Source organism: Poecilia mexicana, unplaced genomic scaffold (genome assembly GCF_051168715.1).
Source record: "Poecilia mexicana isolate PSO_F unplaced genomic scaffold, ASM5116871v1 scaffold_1, whole genome shotgun sequence".
In the NCBI taxonomy this organism is placed as follows: Eukaryota; Metazoa; Chordata; class Actinopteri; order Cyprinodontiformes; family Poeciliidae; genus Poecilia; species Poecilia mexicana.
The window spans coordinates 16,415,015-16,434,869 of record NW_028263370.1 but is presented as its reverse complement, the minus strand read 5'-3'; the positions used below and the strand labels follow the sequence as shown (position 1 = coordinate 16,434,869).

Genomic DNA, 19,855 nt, shown 5'->3' with positions numbered 1-19,855 from the left:
TTGGGAGAAAACCAACGTTTTACTTTTATTTTAATGACGTAGTAAGTAGAACCACAAAACTCCAGTGACGTTTTACACAGAAAGTCACAGTTATTTTCTTGCTGCTGGGAATAAACTGAAATTGAAATCTTGACTGACAAGTTAGGAAACTGTGGAGACCCTTTTTTGATGTTTTCAATTAAAATACATGCCAACTAGTTGTCTAGGAGATAAAAAGAAAAGAAAATCATTTTGTAATTTTAACAAATAAAAAATATAAATTGTGGCCCTGGAGCGCTTTCAACTTGGTGATTTTGGCCTCTGTGCAAGACATATGGACACCTCATTGTAAAATTCAAGAACTTTTAAAAAATTTTAAAGTTTTCAAACTTTTCCAACATGACATATGGAGCTAAGAGCAACACAACCAAACTAAAAAAGACTGTTTCAATTCACCATGACATAATTTATTACTGTTGTTAATGATGTCTTATGACAGTGATATACATTCTGCAGCAGAAATAAACTAGAGTAAAATATTTGTTTTGAACCGTTTCTCACACTGGACTGGTTTCAGAACAAAACACTAATTTAACAAAAAACTAAAAACTCTATTTCAATAACGACATAAAAACAGAGGCTGACCTTTATTTCAATGACACTGATCAAGTCATAAGTCATTAGGAATAATATTCATGAAAGCACTGCATGTTTTTTGGGTTATTTTGATCATTTCTCATATTCTGCTAATAAATACTAAATCTGTGCTTGGAGTTTCGGAGACATGTTATCAGTAGTTCATACAATAAGAGAACAATGTTCATCTTACTCAAACATTTACCTTTAAAAAGTAAAATCAGACTGGTAATTTAAAGTGGTCTAAATTTTTTACAGAGTTGTACAAAAAAAAAGTTGCAAAAAAATCTCTATAAATTGTTCTCACTGAGTTTTCTGGCATTTAGCAAACATAAAAAATTTCTGTAATTCTTATCGACCTAAAAACAAGAGAAGTTTGGTCTGATTTAACTCCAAACAGAGAAAAATATACTTTTTCTTTTTATTAGGCGTATGAAAATATGTGCTTTCATCTGTAAATTCAATATTTAGACTTTTATTTTCACTCTGTTCTAGGAATGGAAATTCCCACCAATATAGTTGAACACTGTGGTATTTTGACCAAGACGTGTCCAAGATGTTTCAACCCAATGTGAAGTGACTCTTCCTTAGTAGGTTGGAATGGAAATAAAGTGTTAGGTTGATACTTACTCTCCACAGTATGTCTGAAGATGAATAAACAATGAAGCTAACCAGTTTCGATCGCTTTTTAATACGACTTCTGTTGCTTCAGCGGAGCCATGACTAACAGCTGACTCCAAGCAAGTCACGCTGCAAGTTTCATCATGTGAACCTAGTAGCTACAATGTGTGTGTGTGAGAGTGTGTTGGGAAAGATGCGTGCGATGGAGCGCATTGCATTTGTGCTCCAGGAGCAGTTGTGAGCGACTGCTAGCTTGCGGCTCTGTGTGGGGCATTCAACGGAAGAACAAGACAGAAAAGTGCATGTTGACATGCCGCAACAACGCCTTTGGGAATGCTCTGCTTTGAGAGTGTGTGTGTGCGTGTGTGTGTCACTGCATACACAGCGTTGACAGTTGGCCTCAGGTGTGGCAGCAGTAGCAGAGAGCAGCAAGTCTGCCTGTTTGTATTTTAGAGACCTGCTGGGACAAGCTGAGAACGCACCGGTGATTATTTGGCCACAGAGATGCTACTGGCTCATGGTGGGGATTTTTTTTATCCCATCTTTTAAGATATAATCAGACCAGACAATGCTAAACTACACCGCAAGTCAGGGATGAACTTTTAACTGCTGCTGAAGGCTGGAAATCAAATCAATTTGATAGTAAAATTAGAATTTTAATAGCAGTTGCAACTTAATAGCATGTAACATGCATAACAAATTAGAGTTGTATTATCTTCTAGTGACTGGAAATCAACATAAGAAAAATATGGAGATGTTAATTCATCTGTACTCAATCATAATAAAGTTGCCATTGACTTTATTAAATTAAAACCCATGATTCCATGTGGTATACCATTTTAGATGGCAATATAATCCAGCCGTAGTATCCGTCATCTTGGGCACGAGATTCTATGTTTGCCACTTATATAAGCAAATACATTGTAGTGACATATTCAATAGACTTTCTAGACTCTGTATGAGTCTCGTTTTCACTGAATTCATGTTTAATTCTAGGTTTTCTAAGATATCAAACAAATATTGTGGCCTGGATACTAAAATAACCATAAATTACCTGAGATGTCTGCAAGTTATTTTTGTCAAGTCAGGTCTCAAATCTTTGAATTATTCTATTATAAGTGGTTGATTTTGATGAGAGGAAACATTTCAATCATTATTTTATAGGAATGTGAAGCCAAAAAAATGGCTTAAATGACACAAAGTCTGAAGTCTTTGTTCTTTTGTGCAACTTGAGTCATTCTTCAGACATAAAAGAAAAGAAAATGTTTGCTTGCAGTTGTTGGGCAGATTATAATTGCTTATTGTTCTGAATCTTGTGGTGTAACTCTGGGACTAACGGGTAGATATGAATTAAGTGTGTTATGTAGAAAATAGGTACTGTTTTGTATTGTTTTGTTGATTTTTAAACTTTATGGTTTCATTTATATATATTTTTTATATAATAAGAAAAACACCAGCAGATATCAGGGCAGTTAGATTAGAGTTGGCTAGCCTGCAGTCTGTTGCTTAACATGTTTTTCTGTTTACTTGCACAATGAACTTCCAAGAAAGTCTAATGTTACAGTCAAGAGAAATGCTCAGTTTTGCAATTATGACATTTAAAAAAATAAATAAAAAAGCAAACTTTCTGTCTTGCAAACAGTGACTGGCTGTCTAAAAGCGACTGGCGCACCAACATAGACCAGTAACCGTGATCATGAAGTGCGTCTTTCATTTCATTAACGGTACTTTGAATCGTAGCAACAGTGCCATGGAAATGTTTGCGTTAATTTCTTAAACCAGGGTGCAACTTGATGACATTAACTGGAGCAGATCTTTTAGAGAATAATTAAAACCATACATGAATTAAACTTACTTTGTCCTGATCACATTGACTTTAATTGTACGGCACTTATCACGGGTCACAGATACTCATCAGGAAATGAAGCTGCCATCAAACTCAAAACCTTATGATTGCAAGCAGTTTCTCTTTGGGCACAGACAGCCATCGGTTTCCAGCTGATAAAAAAAACAACAAATCCATCATCTTCATTTTAGCCATTTTAGTCACGAGGAACAAAAAGTCATCCAGGCTTAACCTGTTACATCATTTGCTCCTAATCTGAATATCCCAACATTTAATATCGTTAAAAGCATTTTGCTTTTCACCGTCTCACGTGGAGCAATCCATAATGACTTAAAAAAGATAATATGAAACAAGAATTTTAGCTAGGAAATATTGCGACAGGAATAAAAAATGAACAATTTGCTTTTATGGTAGATGGGAAGTGAATGTGATCCTCTTTAAATTAAATGATTCATGTTATTTTTTTGTTGGTTTAAGTCAGGTTACTTAACAGATTTGGGAATGATGACTGAGTAATCGCAGCTTAATTATGTGTGAAGGAGAGAAGCATTTCAGTTCAATCTCTAATCACGCAGCCCACACTTTATTTTTCACTTTAATTAGAGCTTCAGACAAAGTGGAGACATACAAATGGTGTCAGCAGGGAAAACACTTTGTGTCGCCATAGTTGCATGTGAAGAGGGGACAGACACCAAAACCACCTTCGACTTTAGATGAGATAACCACCCTGTGGTGGTTCTGACATAATATCACCGTTTGCTCAACACGCTGCAGTGAGGCTTGCTGATTAATGCTTAGATGGCAGAAGCTGATTAAAACCAGATGGCATGCATACTTTGTGCTAAATAAGGGAACCGGCGCAGGAGAACATCTGATTTCTGACTGCAGAAATGACGTGCTGCCGTGGGAAACTCTCATAAATGATCACAAACAGAATCAAGGCCCAACACAGGCTTGTGTATTCACGTTATGACTTCATATTGTTTCGTTATTTACACTGCAATGTGGGCATATGGGGAAAATAATTAAGCAGCGCCTTGTTTCATCTGAAAACACCTGCTGTTCAAAGAACTCTGACTCAATTTGTTTTTTTTAAGCTCCACCTTTTCTGGCAAACATCTCTGGTTAAAGACGCGATCACACCCTCCTGTAAGCAACTGGAACAGCTTTCAAAACATTTCCTTCATGATTTAGTTACATCCTGTTTTCAGCTTCATTATCTGTGACATCATGACAAATTGATTCTGGCGGCTATAAAACTTTTATGAAGATGCTTTCAGTAACACTTTACTCGGCAGGATCTGAATCCTTTGATGTCAGCAAAACACACACGGACCAAAACAACACAACACAGGCTGAAGTAATTATGAGAAACCCTGGCAAATCAGAAAAGGTTCAATCACCCTTGACTGGTCTAATTAAATAAAATTTCCAGAAGGACTTGATCTGTCATTTCAAACTAGCTTCATAAGTTAGCTTATTACAGTTCGGTTCGATTGGCCGAGCAACCGCTTTCTTTATTTATGCACCAACGTCTCAAACATAAACATCACCCAAACTCAGGAATAATATTTGTCATTGACTGGTAGGAGGGGGACACCCTGGACATGTCGCCAGTCCATCACAGGGCAACAGAGACAGACAGGACAAACAACCATACACACACACACACACCTAATGGCAATTTAGAGTAATCAATTGACCCAACAGTCATGTTTTTGAACTGTGGGAGAAAGCCAGAGTACACAGATGGAGCCCACACATTCAAACTTCATGCAGAAAAACCCCAGGGATTCAAACCCAGGATGTTCCTGCTGCAAGGCACCAGTGCGATCAACTGTTGAACTCATTGCAATGAACTAAGCTCTTGCAAAACATGCAAGATAACATCGTACAATAGGTCTAAAAATGTGATAAAGTCATTTGAACTTTGACACCCCTCAAGAAAAAACACTTTCCCAGATTTTCTCAAAGATCCATCAGGCAGGTGATAAATAATTAAACTTGACTGGCAAGAGAAAAGACTTATCTTAACACATCAAGAACTTGAAATAATGCAGAACATTTCTACAGCTCATCCATATTGCATTTTCCACAAAGAAAAACAAAAACTTCCGATGTGATCACATTTTGAGAGATATTAAATAGTATGATAATAAGAGTAAACTAAATATACAGGTTGTCTTTATGGAAGGCTGAGAAGAATAATTGATACAGATAAAAACAAATTTTGCTGGATGGTAAATTGTCTCAGCAATTACTGCAGTAATGTTTTGAGACCATTTTCAAGTAATTAATTGATGATGCAAGTTTGCCGTTTCAAGGGCAAATAAAGTTTAATTTAATAAAAAACACTTCACACTGGAGCTGGAAGACATTTTAAATATTTTTAAATATCCAAAATAAAACATGACAACCAAACACAGTAAATAAAAAGGAAATAAAAACCACACAACCAAAACCATTAATAAAACGGATTACGTCACATCTATAAACAAAAAATATCAGAATGGAAATTGTCAAGCTCAGTTTAATTCATCATGTGATTAATTGCTTAATTGTTTCAGGCTTAGATGCAGGTAAGGGTCTTGGAGTTAATTTTCCCATTTCCACTGAAACAGATGTAAATTATCTATGAGCTTTTCCATTAAGATACCAAATGATAAGACACACTTCCATTTAGTTTACTTCTTACATTCATTTCATTCAAAACTATTTATTACTTTAGAACATTACTATAAGTGTCAAATCCAAATATTTAGGTATTCCTGTGTGATGAATTGATTTTACTGCATGTGATCAGAGTCGCAGCTCCACCCAGCTATCTAACCATCCGTCCGTTCAGGCCTGAGTTTAGTTATCAGCACAACTGGATCTCCAGCCTATTGTAATGTGCTGGATTGTTTGTGAAGGAGACTTTAATAACTCCCATACCCTATTTATAACCTATAAGCCACTCTGCCCGCTTATGACGCAAACAAAGCGGCACTAAGACGAGCACACACCCTTCAAGACAAACTTTGATAAAGGACGCCTGGACTGCTGTCAAAGATCTCAGAAAACTTCTTACTCTCTTTTCAAAAAGTATGTTTTTAAAAGATGAAATAGAAAAAAAAACATGAAATTACAACTGAATTGATCACTAATCGCCTTTAGTCAACATGAAGTGAAAAAAGTCCGTCTTGTAAATATTCCCACTGGAGGACGGCTCCAGAGGTCCAGCCACCCAAAGTGGTAAACATGGAGGCGAGGTCTGCAGAGGCAGGAGGGACAGAGAGCAGCTGCTGCACAGCCTGGACAGCAGGAGGAGAGAAAGCAAGACAGGCTCCAAGAGAAAGAAGGGGAGGGAAAGTTAACAGACGGACAACATGGTGGATCACTTTACGCTCACAACTGTTGCTGGCAACTGAGAGTGACTGACACCCCCCTTTCCAGATCACTGTCCTGTAATAACCAACCACTCAGCCTCCATTATGGATCATTTTTATCATTCACATCTTTGTAGGCTGATCTGATAAAATCACAAGAGGATTGCGCTCTCTGACGATGCAGCTGGGATTGTGGAACCAAAGGGGCGTGGCCCACAACGTTCAGAATTCACCTGAAGCCAAATGTGTTGGGGGAGGAGGAAATTTCCCATTTAGGTGACTGAGTTCACTCTTCATACTCATACTAGCTCTCCAAAGGCTCTCGGTGCTTTGTCCATCTTAAAAATGCATCCATACCATGTTACTTTCTGCATCAGATTCCTCTAATCAAAAACTGGTTGATCACATTCACATCTGCGTAAAGCCACCATCTTTTCACATTTTAAAGTAGATAAATATTAAAGGCAACTAATTTAGTCTGCCAAAGCTTAAAGTGGTGGTATTATGTATTTTCCAGGTACATGGTGCCATTTTATAGCACCATTAACCAACTATGTTACCTTCAATTGTCATAAAAATGCTGTATACATCAAACATGCCTTCAGTGGAACATAACTTTGCAATTTGATGCTTTGAAATTGGGCCTCCGTCCCTTTAAGACGGTCCTACTGTATCCGACAACCCGCCTCCAACACAACAACATTTCTCCTTTATGCAGTTTACGATCTTTCTCAGCACATTGGGCTGAAAAGTAATTCATGTGATGAGCTCAGCAGATGCGCAGTTCCACCAGTTCTTGAACTGCCACTAGTCTGAAGGGGCTGGGTAGAAAAACTCTGAGCTTCTTCACTGACAGAGTGTCATGGAAGCACAAATAAGAAAGAATGAGTTAAGAAAATAATCATATCTCAACTGATCATTATCACAATATTTACCTAAAATAATAGAATATCATGCAGCTCTAGGCCTCTCACAATAACACATTTTGTTGGACAATAAATTATCCCTTAAGTTATTGCAATTGATAGTCATTGTGTTTTGAAACCAATAGTAATGACATAACAATGCAAGCACACCCTCTCAAAGGTCTATAAACTTTAATTTCTCATAAACATTTAACACGAACTGGAAAACGTTTTAAACATCCAAAATAAGTAAAACAGACGCAACACAAATAAAATGAATCCTGAAGTCTCTGTAAACAAAGAGGCAAGTTGAGACAACTGAACCAAAACAGAAGCATTGTTTTCCATCTACTCTATGGAAGAAAGAGAGTGCCAAGAAAAAAACTAACGCAAATACAAATGATAAAGCTCATTTTAATTTATTATGCAATTAACTGATTTATTGTTTATTGCAATAGGCTTATGCAGCCCGGCGTTGAATACATTTTGTGAAATTAGCTCATAGTTTTGATATTTGATTTTAGCCTATGCATCAAAGTAAATAAATATATGATAGTCCGTATGTTATGTCAAGGAGGAAGAGCAAAAATCATTGGATTTCTGTTTCAAGTTAAGAGAATAATAATAAAAAAAACTTCACTGCTTAAACGTTTTATAAACATGTTTATAGTCTCGTGTCATGGCTGAGAAAAAAGAAACGTCATGGTTTCTCATACCATCAATTACGTCAACTACTTCTGGAAATAATTCAGAACATTTGAACTAAAATCAATAAACACTCAAGCAGCCGTCCTCGAGTTAAAAAGAGGTTGTTAGTTGGTACTTTCTGCTTTCTGTTACACAAATTAGGCCTAGTTAAATCCATTAAGAGTTCTGGTGCTGCTTTGTTAATGAGGTGTTTACCAGCTGACCCCCTGCTGAGGGGGAACAGTCATGACTGAAACGCTACAATGTGGGGAGAATAATGGGAACACAAGCTGGCATGGTGGGAGGTGGACACAAAACTCAACGCTTACTTCGGTGCTGCAGTCAGACCACAAAAACAAATACTTGACATGAAATCCAACTGGAAACATGCCGTATCCCAACCATTTCTGTTATCAAGACTCTAAAACTGTAAAATCCCATTTTTGAGTCCAATTTGATGACGTGATAAAGCTTAATGCTGTTAATTAATTTTCACTCAAAAATGCTTCAAAAAAGAAATCTTTCCACCCATAATGTTAGGTGGTTTTGTGGCAGATATTAGACTTTCTAAAGACATTTAAAGCTGTGGCTCCCCAGCAGCTTCACAAAGCATCAACGTAACCGAGTGGCTGTTAAAACTGGACAGCCGAACTGGGCGATGAAGGATGGGATCGATGCATGTTGCCCCGGGTCGCTTGGCACCGGCATAATGAGGATGAGGGCTAAAAGAAAAGCAAGGGAGAGGACTTACTGTGTTTATATGTACACAGGGTTCCTACACGGCCTGGAAATTTGTGTCTGAGAAAATTGACACATTGAATACTGTATTTTTCATATATACAGCGCTCAAGAGTGTAAGTTGCTAGATGAAGAGGAAAAAGATCCTAAAGACGCACTGCAATATAAGTCGCATTTATTTAGAAATTGTTAAAGGGTTTTGGAAAATGTACATCTTACATGTTTTTGTACTTCCAATTGAGTCTTCACTGCTTCTAAAAACAGTCCAAAATGCTTACAAAAACAACCCCACTGACCGATATTTTGGCATTAAGTTCATGTTTTTTGGGTGAAAATGAAACATTTGAAAAACTTCTGGAATGATTGGAACAAGTCAGCAGGCACAACCCCTCACCTAGTTAGGTTGTTACCTAGCAACCTCTTACCAGCCTGTCACCTTGAAACCCAAGTACATCTCCAGCACATTTGGTCAGCTGGTTTTACTGCTCTGTGTACTTACAATGACTGCTGGAAAAGGCGAATGTTTTGTTGATTTCATACCATCCTCGAACCACTTACTGCATTCTTTTTGGTTGCGCAGGAGGCTCTACTTCTGCTTTTCGAAGATGTAAGGTTGTATAATTGGAAATCTGACAGACACAGCACAAAGACGTGCTACTGTAGGAAAATCTGACAAGGTAGCACAGGTCGTGTGTACCCAGCTGTGGAATTGTTTCTTCAGCTCTGACCTTCTAGCTTTCAGTCCACAGTAATGCTTAATCTTTGGTTCATGTCCATTAGTATAAATTAATCTTTAACGCATTCGTTAAAAAAATGTGTCGTGAACACAGAAAAAAAACAACGTAAGTCACCCTAGACTACAAGACTCAATAGAGTCCATGCTTCTTTCCTTTTGTCCTACTTTCCTCCCAATCCTTGTATCCTTTCCTTCCTTCCCCGTTTTCTTGCTTTTTTCCAAAACTTTTCTTACCATATTTTTGACCTTCCTTCCTTATCTTTCCTCATCTCCTGCTTTCCTTTCCTCCAGGGTATTGCTCAGTGGTTTTCCTCCTGGCATCATTCCTTTGCCTTTTTTCCATCTCTGTCCTTGTGTACTTCCATTCAATCTTCTTTGAGTCATTGCTTTCATCCATTCTTCTCTATCCTACCTCCCTTCCTTCTGTCTTTCTTGTGCTCTGTATAGATGAATCTGGAAAAGTTTGGACTTTTTATGAGTAACATGTTTTTACAGTAAAAAGTCCAGCAGCAAAAAGCTACCATGTCCAGCTATAAAGACAAAACCTCAGCATGTAAAACCCAAATCCCCTTCTGGGATTAAAAAACCCAAACAGATGACATTTTTGGAAAATGTCTGGTTGGGTGATGCACCCTGACCCATTTGCTCTCCTCCATCCTCCTCGTCTGCTTGATCCAGTGGTGATACAGGAGGATGTTATATCATGTTATATTTTTGGGTTCTGTATATGTCTGGGGCGAAGGAAGCAGAGGGAGTGGAGGGTGCATCTGAAACTGGAATGCTGGGTTATGTGGCTATGAGGTCATGGGAATGTTGGGGAATTTTAAAGTGAGGGAAAGATGTGAATTGCAAAATAAAAACAACGAAAAGCTTAAGGAGACCGACCAACGACGACGAAAACATGAAATCAACACAAGATTTCCTGTCACCAGTATCCAGACTGACTAATGGGATTTACAACCGTGACAACGCTGGGAGCTGGGTTGGCTTTTGAGGGTGTGGTCACCAACATGACACAGACAGGAAGAGGAAAATGAACTCACAGTGAACTGAATGTGATCTGGGCTTTTACCATCAGACAATACAAACTATTGTGCTCCTGCGCCTGTAGGGCCTCATCGTCGGCACAGCAGCCTCCTTCACTCCCACCATCACCCCCCGAATCAATACGTCTCATCTGAGCTGTAATCATCTGACAACAGTGCTGCTTTTCAAGAGGTCACCCAGGCAAAATGTGTAAAAAAAAAATAATAAAAAAATGAGGGATCGACGGATAAATACCTGCTGAAACATCCGGGACTCTGACAAACAAAACCGCCCTATCAGTTTCTGCAGGAATGCCTGGATTAAAGATGTTATCCATCTTCAGAGTCATGCATCAACATTGATTTATAAGTTGATGCTAATGCTTCATTTTGGTAAATCTCCAATTCAAACTGGCTAAAATATGCCCTATTACTCATATTTTTACAAACATATTGTCAAGTAGCCGGTTGAAGCTACTCCACAATAAGTCAAGCAGCTGACCAAAAAACAGAGGGAAACTTTAAAAATAAAATAAAATAAAATCTGCACTAAGATTCACAAGAGATTAAAGGAAGTTTTATTCAGTTGCAAAGTTGGGTCGTGTTTGTTTTTCTTCTTCAATTTTGCCGTCCTTGACATTGCCTCAAAAATATATGCCTGACTATATTAGGAAAAATAACATTGTGTTACTACTGTGCAATTATGAAATGACAATGACCACTATTTTTTCCCAAACAATGTGAATAGAAATTTGCATAAGAGGCTTAAACAAAAACTCTGCAGAATGTGCAATTTTATTTAGCCCATTAATTGATTATTCTGATGATTAATCTGATTTGTTTTTATAAAAGACATGCAGACAGGAGGGGGGTTTTTTATCTTTAATGTTAAATGCATATAATATTTGTACAGTTTCGGCTTAATTACTGCTCTGAGTATGTTATCATTTCAGCAAATTGCCTTTTTAGTCTGTATACTCCAGTTAATAATTATTAAATTGCTTGATTATTTAAGCAAACGATAAATCACAATTAATCGTTAATCATGATAAATCGTTTCGGCCCTGGGTGTGCTGTGGTGGTGCAGGGGTTAAGCACAGCCCACATATGGAGGAGGCCTTAGTCCTCAATGCAGTTGTCGCAGGTTCGATTCCCGGCCTTGGTGACCTTTGCTGTATGTCTTCCCTCTTCTCTCATTACCCACTTTCCTGTCAATTAACTATCAAATAAAGGCCATTAGAGCCAATAAAACCTTTAAAAAAACTGTCTTTAAATCGTTTCGGCACTTGTTGAAACGATGTCCTACGATTTGAAGAGATCAAAAGGAATGTCGAGTTTGTTGTAAAAATTAATAAAAATGCAGAATAAAGGCCTTTTTTTTAAGCTTTGCTTTTTAAAATTTTCTTTAAGGTTAATATTAATATCTCATCTTGTTCTTGTGAAGTCAATGTTGCGTTCATTTTGTAACTTTCAGGTACTGTTACACACCTGATAATGATCCTCATTTACTCTATGTTTTATAAGCCAAAATGATTATGTGCAACCCTTCTATGTTCGTCTCAGGTTCAGCAGGTTGACTTCACAACAGACACATTCAGGTTCTCTGTATTTATTCTAACAAAAGAGAAAATCAGTCCAGCAGCTCCTGCCCCACAGTTACCGACGGCAACAGAAAAAAGGGGGAGGAGCTGTCAGTCACCGGTTACTATGGTAACCACCACCTGTCAAGAGCAGTATAATGAACTTAAAAAAAAACAATGTCTGAAGAAACAACTTCACTAAACAAATAAATTCAAAGAACAGATAAACACATTTTGACAAACTTCACATTTGTCAAATGTGTTAAAATAAACAGTCAGTGAGTCAGATAAGGTGAGGTTGATAGAAATATTTAGCCACTACATGGCATGGAGCCCCGTTAGAGCACACCATTTTATTAAACTGAGAAGACCAAGTTGACAGTGAGGAATGTATTTGCTGTCTGGTCTCCCTCACAGGTGTTTTGATCCATTACTTTGCATCGCCTGCCAACATGGCCTTGAGGCAGCAGTGAGAAACCCCACTTTGTGTGCATAACTGTCTTTTTACGTCATGGTGAGGTTTATGGGAAATATTCCTATGGACTCCCAGGAGTCTCTGACTGCATGCATATAACGCCTCGTTATATATGTATGTCTGAGGAGGCAAAAATGTGGTACGTTTCGCAAAATCTCTCAACTCTTGAAAACAACAACTTTCACTGAGGCGATTTCATACTTCATGATTTAAAAAAAAAAAGAAGGGAAAAAAGGGAAATCTGTCTTCTCCATTCCATTCCTGTCTGCCCTATGGCCTTTCTGAGGATGTGTGACGCAGTTAGGCTCTGTTGGGGGCTATTCAATGGTGAGTGGGGGCAAATAAATTATCTTTCTCTGCCTGCTTCATGTTTAAACGCTCCAAGAAGCTACCCACCGGTTACAGAGCTGTGAAGAACCATTTGCTCCCCTTACAGATTTCTTCTTAAATACTTTAATAAAATCACTCGAGGAGATTCAAAATCACATTTACTGATACTGATTTTATTCATGAGGCTTTTCAAATCAGACTGATCCTATGTGAAATTGGTCATTTTAAGGCGTTCTGGTAAAATTCCATCTTTCTTCTGCTAATATAATGACTATATTCTCATAACTAAGTTCTCCATTGTAAAACTCACAGAAGGAACGATTAAAATAAAGATCAGTTTTTGAAAATGTTTTCTATCATTTGTATTATTTCTTTTTGGAAAAAGAAGCAGGAAAATATAATCTGGTATAAAAGAAATCTGAATTACATTTTTATGCCCTAATCATACGCAATTACACAAACCCTGAGGCTTTCACAAGGTAGAAAACTGTCAAACACAACCACACAGGCAAACCCAAAATGATCTCAGTCACAGCGCCGCTGGCCAGTATGATCAGAACCGGTCCAACAGGAAAATGTCAGCTCCTCATCAGCCTGGTGTTGGCACACAAATGCAAAATAACACCAGCACCCTGGAGCCTTCAGAGCCCCAGTTCATATTATGACAACAAACCTTTAAACATATTGCAATAATATTATAGGAGCCAAAGAGGTAGAGGTGATTATTGTATCGTTTATCATTTATTGTGATAAATTCCTTATCATGGTAAGAATGTTATTGTTATGATAAATTCCAATTAATGTTTTAATAAAACTATTGTCAGGATCGTCAGTTTTACTGTTTTTCACCGTTTATCCAATGAAAGCATCAATAAATCTCAATAAATTTGAAAATATGATTAAATTCATTTTTGATTTGCAGTTTAATGATATAAATCACACTTAGTTTCGTTAATGGTGTCCTAAATTAACGTCTTACAAATATGAATGCTTTTAAATAACAGTATTTGTGTTTGTGAAGCTATTATTGCTGACACATAGGCCTGTCACAGTAAGCAATAAATCATTTAATCACATGATAAATTAAAATGAGCCCAATAATTTTCAGTTGGAAAACAATCATTAGAGAAGCTCCTGTTCAATATAGTTAAAAAGCTGGAATTTTGATAAACACTGCAAACATTTAATATAAATTTAAGTTTTTTTTTCTTTATTTTGAGTGGGTATAAGTGCATTAACACAAAACTTTTTCTAGTTCCAGTGATAAATATTCTTTAGACGTCATTTTTTTAAATATGTATGTTTGAGTGGGCATAATTAATATACCATTATTATATTAGTTGAAATTTGTCTCAAAATGACAATATTTATTGTAATAATATTGGGAAAATTTGCTGTCCACCAAAATTTGCCATTATGTGGCACATAGTCTGTCATACAGTTACCTAAAAAAGAAGCATTAAACTGTTCTCATCGTCACTCATATCGTTATCACAGTAGTAACACAAAATTATCGTGATAAAACTTCAAACCATATCGCCAACCCCTAAAAAGAGGCGTCTGGTTACGTGAGGTCGTATCTTTATTGCATAGTAAGACACACATTGAGACTTTGATATAAAGCTGTAGCTACAGGAGAAGGTAAGTATAGAGTGGCTGTATCAGCTTGGCAAATACTTTCCACCTCAGTTGTTTTCCATATGAGGAGCTCTGACAACAAACAGGCGCAACTCCACTTTTACATCAAGGCATCAACTCCGGAACTGAGCCTTTAAAAGCTTTTCAAAGCGGCTATGTAACATACCGCACTAAAGGCAGGCCAATAAACAAGAAGAGTTGTTTTATCACTGACATATGTTTGAGTCTGTAGCTGAAAACTAAATGAAATCTTTCTGAATGGAAGGGTTTTCAACAGAGTGCAGTTAAGACATCAAAGACGAGACAGGATCCGCTGTAACGCAGGAGAGATAAGGTATATGCGAACCAACTAAAGTGAGCAAACAACTGTTGTTTGGTCAACATTTGGTGACGCAATAACTCTGCACACTCACACTCACACACACCATGCGCCGATCCACCCGGCGCACCAGCAGAGTGACTCAGTGCTGCAGCCGACATCACTTTGTTCCCTCTTCTGCATTTTTCGCACGTTTCCCCTTTCCACAATGGGCTGCTTCTAATAATAGAAAACACAAAGGCCAACTTGCCTCCTGCTTCATTCAGCTAAGCAGCATTGATGTTCCCGAACTACACACAGAAACACATGACTGCAGAGTAAGCCGACAACCTGCAACACCTGCATGATGGCTCAGCTAAACATGCCTCTAGATATGGAGATCCAGATATCCAAATGTTGCTGAGCTGTTTTTGGAGAAGCATGGTTGTCTTTATTTCTTTGAAGATGGACTCAAAGTGAACTGTGGCTGAAACCTGAGTGGTTTCACCCCAAATACCAGTATTGTGCCCGCCTTTAACCTCTGCATCAGTACACATAAAACCTTAAGAGCACAAAGTGAACGGGACGGCCGCATTACAGCATGAGCAACACGGGACAACACCAAGGAGACTCTGTTCAGCCCCACTGCACAATCTGAGTGGGCTAGAAATGGGAGATGTGGCTAAAAAATTAAATATCAATTGTTTTTATAATAGATTTTATTAGATTTTTTTTTTTTGCTCAGTTTCTTTTCCAAAAAGGAAATTACAGAAATCAAACATCCCTTCTCTGAGGTGAACAACAGAGTACTTGGGACAGGTTGCAAGAATGTTTGTTTATTTAGGAGAACAGTCATGATATTAGCAGAAAAAGATACATTTTTACCTGAAAAAAAAGTTATTTAATGAGGAAAAAAAAGCTTTAATAGACACCAGAATTTTAAGTAACCAGTTCAGTTTCTGTTGATCTTTCTTCAAGAGATTCAGTCATTTGCACAATCGTTTTAAAGTTCTGCTAATTTGATGCCAAGTATTTAAATTATTCACTACGTACTGTCTTCATAAGATGATCAACATCCCTCATTTTAACAATTATTTTTTGTGTTGGAGGCATTGGGTGTGCTGACATCACTCGAACTATGGAAACCAAAGGAGTGCACCGATAGGGGAAATATAGAGAGATTTTCCAAAACTGAAATCTTTAAAAACCAAAAATTTAATTAAATCAATTTAATTAATCACATGTTCTTGAACTGTTGAACAAGTACCACCTACAATTCTCAGGCTGATTTTAGTGTTACTCAAATTCTGGCATTATTTAGTTGTAAGGTACAAGCATTAAATATGATTCAGTGGAATTAGTTTGTAGTCGCACTAGTATGACTAGACATGGAAATGCTCTCCTGAATATGAACCATAAAATAGTTGTACTGGACTGCACCGACCCATGCAGTACTCGGGGTTTCCTCCAGAAAACATGCTAAGCCCGGTGGTAGGGGTGCTGTGTTTTTGTGTTAAAATATGCTTGAGGTTGACAGGAATTTGAAAATCTGCTTCCAACCGAGTCACCAGAGACTGTTTAACATGTCTTTATTAGCACTTTTAACGGTGTATATTTTTTAAAAAAATCTATAATAAACATTTCTTAGGGTGGTGGTGATGTAAGAAAAGCCTGATGGTTTATAATACTCTGGGGGAGACCAAGAGTACTGGTCAGTAGAATTAAGTTTTATTAGACAGGTGGCCATATTGGATTTTGAGATCAGGAGTCTTAAACTCCAACTTGAAATTTACATTTCTAGGGATATTTCTGGTAAATGTTCAATATTTAGATGCAATTTCCACAACAACAAAAATATACCATTGATACTGTAATGCACCTAAGCTAATAAGTCAGAACACAATAAAAAAGATGTGGTTTCAATTTATTTTTGCAATTTAAACCATTCAATTGAAGATGAAGCCGATTAATTGATCGTTTCATTTTTCTTAAAATCAAAAAGCTGCGAATCAGATGCTAGCTTCAGCTGGATGCCCATGCATGGAGGTCGCAGGACACTTAACCCTGTTGGTGTGAACTTACTTGGACCGAGTCGTTCGCCATGGCTGCTGTCCCTGTTGGGTCTTTTCTAGCCTCCACGCAGCTTCAGAGATCCCGTGCACGTGTGAGGATTACAGACCCCCACGGTGTGACACAGCGTCTACTTTCCAAGACAATGAAGGGAGCAGCAGAGGAAGTACTGGCTGTTCGTCCCGCGAGTTTTTTATCTGAAACTTTCTGCAATGTGAGCACACAAAGGCGAACAGTCAGGAGGTAATCCGCATTGTTGGCTCGCCTGGCCGCGCCTGAGCTGCTCCGTCCCGGTGTGTTTGACCAGCGTCTAGCCGCCACCTCACAAAAAAGAAAAACAAAAGCCCAAAAGCAACTGTCAGTGCGGGATTAAAAATAATTCACGTCACAAGATTAAAATCAAGCTTTTCAGCTCCAGACTCAATGTCCATCCTGTTTTTAACGTGTCTGCCATGCAACAGCTAGCTAGTGCCCCGAGAAAAGCCAGCTCTCCTCCAGTGAGGCGCATCCACAATGAAAGAAAAGCCTCCTTCCTCCTCCTGTTTTCCCGGTAACATCCGTGAAACACGCCTCAGTCTCCTGGATGTAGGATGTATCACATGCCTCCTAAGAAGAGGGAAAAAGGGAAAGAAGCCGCCTGTCAGCCCCTTCACAAGCCTCTTACTCAAGCAAAAATGATGGGAAATTAAAAAGCCAGAGTGTCGGTCAAATGTCACACGAGCTCCGGTTAAAGTCGGGCAGCACAGAGGGCGCTTTTCTTTGTTTTGGAGCAGGAGGACCCGAACTATGAGGCTCAACACTTTCCAACCTAACAGCAGCCTGTGAGCGACTGTGTGTGAGGAGGGCTGCAGTACAAACATGGAGCTAGCACACGCGCGCGCACTCCCGACGGTAGACTGAACCGTCCGGACGCTGATTGGTCCAAAGAGGGATGGCGGGAACGCGCCCGGGTGTGTCAGGTGACCCGGAGGAGCGACCGTTGCCAACGGCAACCTTTATGTGAGCAACTGTTGAACGTGACAGGACAATCTAATGTACAGCCATGAAATATGTACGGAAGAAGATTGCGGCCACTGCAAATAAAATAATTGTAACTTTTTTTCCTCGGAATTCTAACTTTTTTTGGACTAAAGTCAGAATACCTTATTACCTTAATTTTTTTGTTTTTTGTTTTCTGAGAATTTTTTTTCTCTCAGAAGTCTGATTCTTTCAATTTTTTCTTCTTCTTGGAATTCTAACTATTCCTGACAAAAGTCGGAATTCTGAGACTGAATTCAGAAATTTTTCTCAGAATTGTGACTATGGTCAAAAAAGTCTGAGATAAAAGTAGCATTTTTTCTTGTTGCCCTAATCCTCTTTCATAAATGTACTAAGATCTACAAACTCCTGTGAAAATGTCTTTCTTCTTTTGTGCAGCATAAAAATAAGACAGAACCATTTTTCACTTTCAATGACACGTAAACCCTGTACAGGTTCACTAAGATTAAAACATGCTAGTTTGAAGTAAAAAATAAGCAGGTTAATAAAAAGGTGCAAAAGGTGACCGACTGGTTTTCAAAGTCAATTAACTGTTTTTTAATATGATAAATTAAGTTGAGGCAAAAAACACACACACACACAATTAAGCACAATAAATAATGCATATCTTGTAGCCATTAGTAAATCATTTGTGTTTGGTGTGGATGTTTATAGAAGAATTGATGTGTTTTTAAAAGCAAAACTTTATTTTAAACTTCTAAGCAGATACTGAAGATTTTGGGTCAAAACTGACTTGTAATTAACTTCATCCACCTTGACAAATATTTAACCCCAGAAGATGATTCTGTCACCTCCATGTTTTACTGTTTGGTGTTGATTTTGCAATATACAATGGTCAACCATTTATTCAGAAGTGGGAACTGGCATCTAGGGAAGCCTATCATGTGTCAACATTGTGATACAAAACGATGTAGTGACATTTCAAGGCCTGACTTCACCTTCACAAAGACGCATGAGTGCCATGCAAACCAGGTTCTATTTTAATTCATTTAATTTTAATTTAGGTTCTCCAAAATATATTTCCTTTTTATTATTATTATTATTACGTCAACTGGTTCAAAAATAATAAAAACCACACAATCATGTTTGCTGCGAGAAATCTCTCACAAGGTTTGTTGGAATAAAATTGAGAACAGACTCAACTGAAATAGCAAAACAGGGACTGAGGAAGGAGAAATTGCAGCTGCTGAAATTTAAATAAATGTAGGTGATGTGAATATACATTATATGATAGAATTTAGGTCAATGTTGAAAAGTAATGGACAGAAGTATAAACAAAATATTATAACTAAGCTAAAAAACCCAACTATAATCTGTGTTTCAGTCGCTGATAAAACTTTAATTCCTGTTCCAAACCAAATTAAATGACAAGAAAGCCTGATTGCAACATTTTCAGCATTTCTTATTTTAGAACAGGCATGTTGAATAAACTGATACTGCTGTTGATTTTGTTGATAAGTTTCTTGGAAATCATTTGAAATATCATTGAAAGGCCAAACCAGCCGCAGCAGGCTTGGCTTATTTAAAGTTTGCTGAAATCGTTTTGACTCACTGTGCAGTTGTTTACAGTCTGAGTAAAGGCTGTAAATGTTCTAAAATTATTGCAATTATTTTCCATGTTCAGCAGATTTTTTATAAATGTGCTTGTTTTTGTGCTAATTTATATGCTTGGTGTTGTTTGTCATTGTTTTACTTCTCCTTCCAGTTGCATGACTTCCCCAAATAAATCTCACATTAAAAACTAATCAAATTGTAGTGCAAAGGAACAGTGGGGGAAACTTATGAAGCTCTGCTGAATATAGATTTTTTGTCAATGTAAGACTGTCAAATTGAAAAATGACAGCTGAGGCAACAGATTAAATTGACACCACTGAAGTCAGAGTGC

At 37.7% G+C, this 19,855-nt stretch overlaps 1 protein-coding gene across 1 annotated transcript in view; it reads right to left on the bottom strand.

Moving 5' to 3' along the window:
• Nucleotides 1-17,786, bottom strand: part of pkn1a (protein kinase N1a) — a 61,860-nt gene extending 44,074 nt beyond the window's left edge. The window contains exon 1 of the mRNA XM_014986202.2: nt 16,945-17,786. Coding sequence (XP_014841688.2) covers nt 16,945-16,965 — 21 coding nt within the window. The 5' untranslated portion in view covers nt 16,966-17,786. The remainder of the gene's footprint in view (nt 1-16,944) is intronic.
• Nucleotides 17,787-19,855: the final 2,069 nt, after the last annotated feature.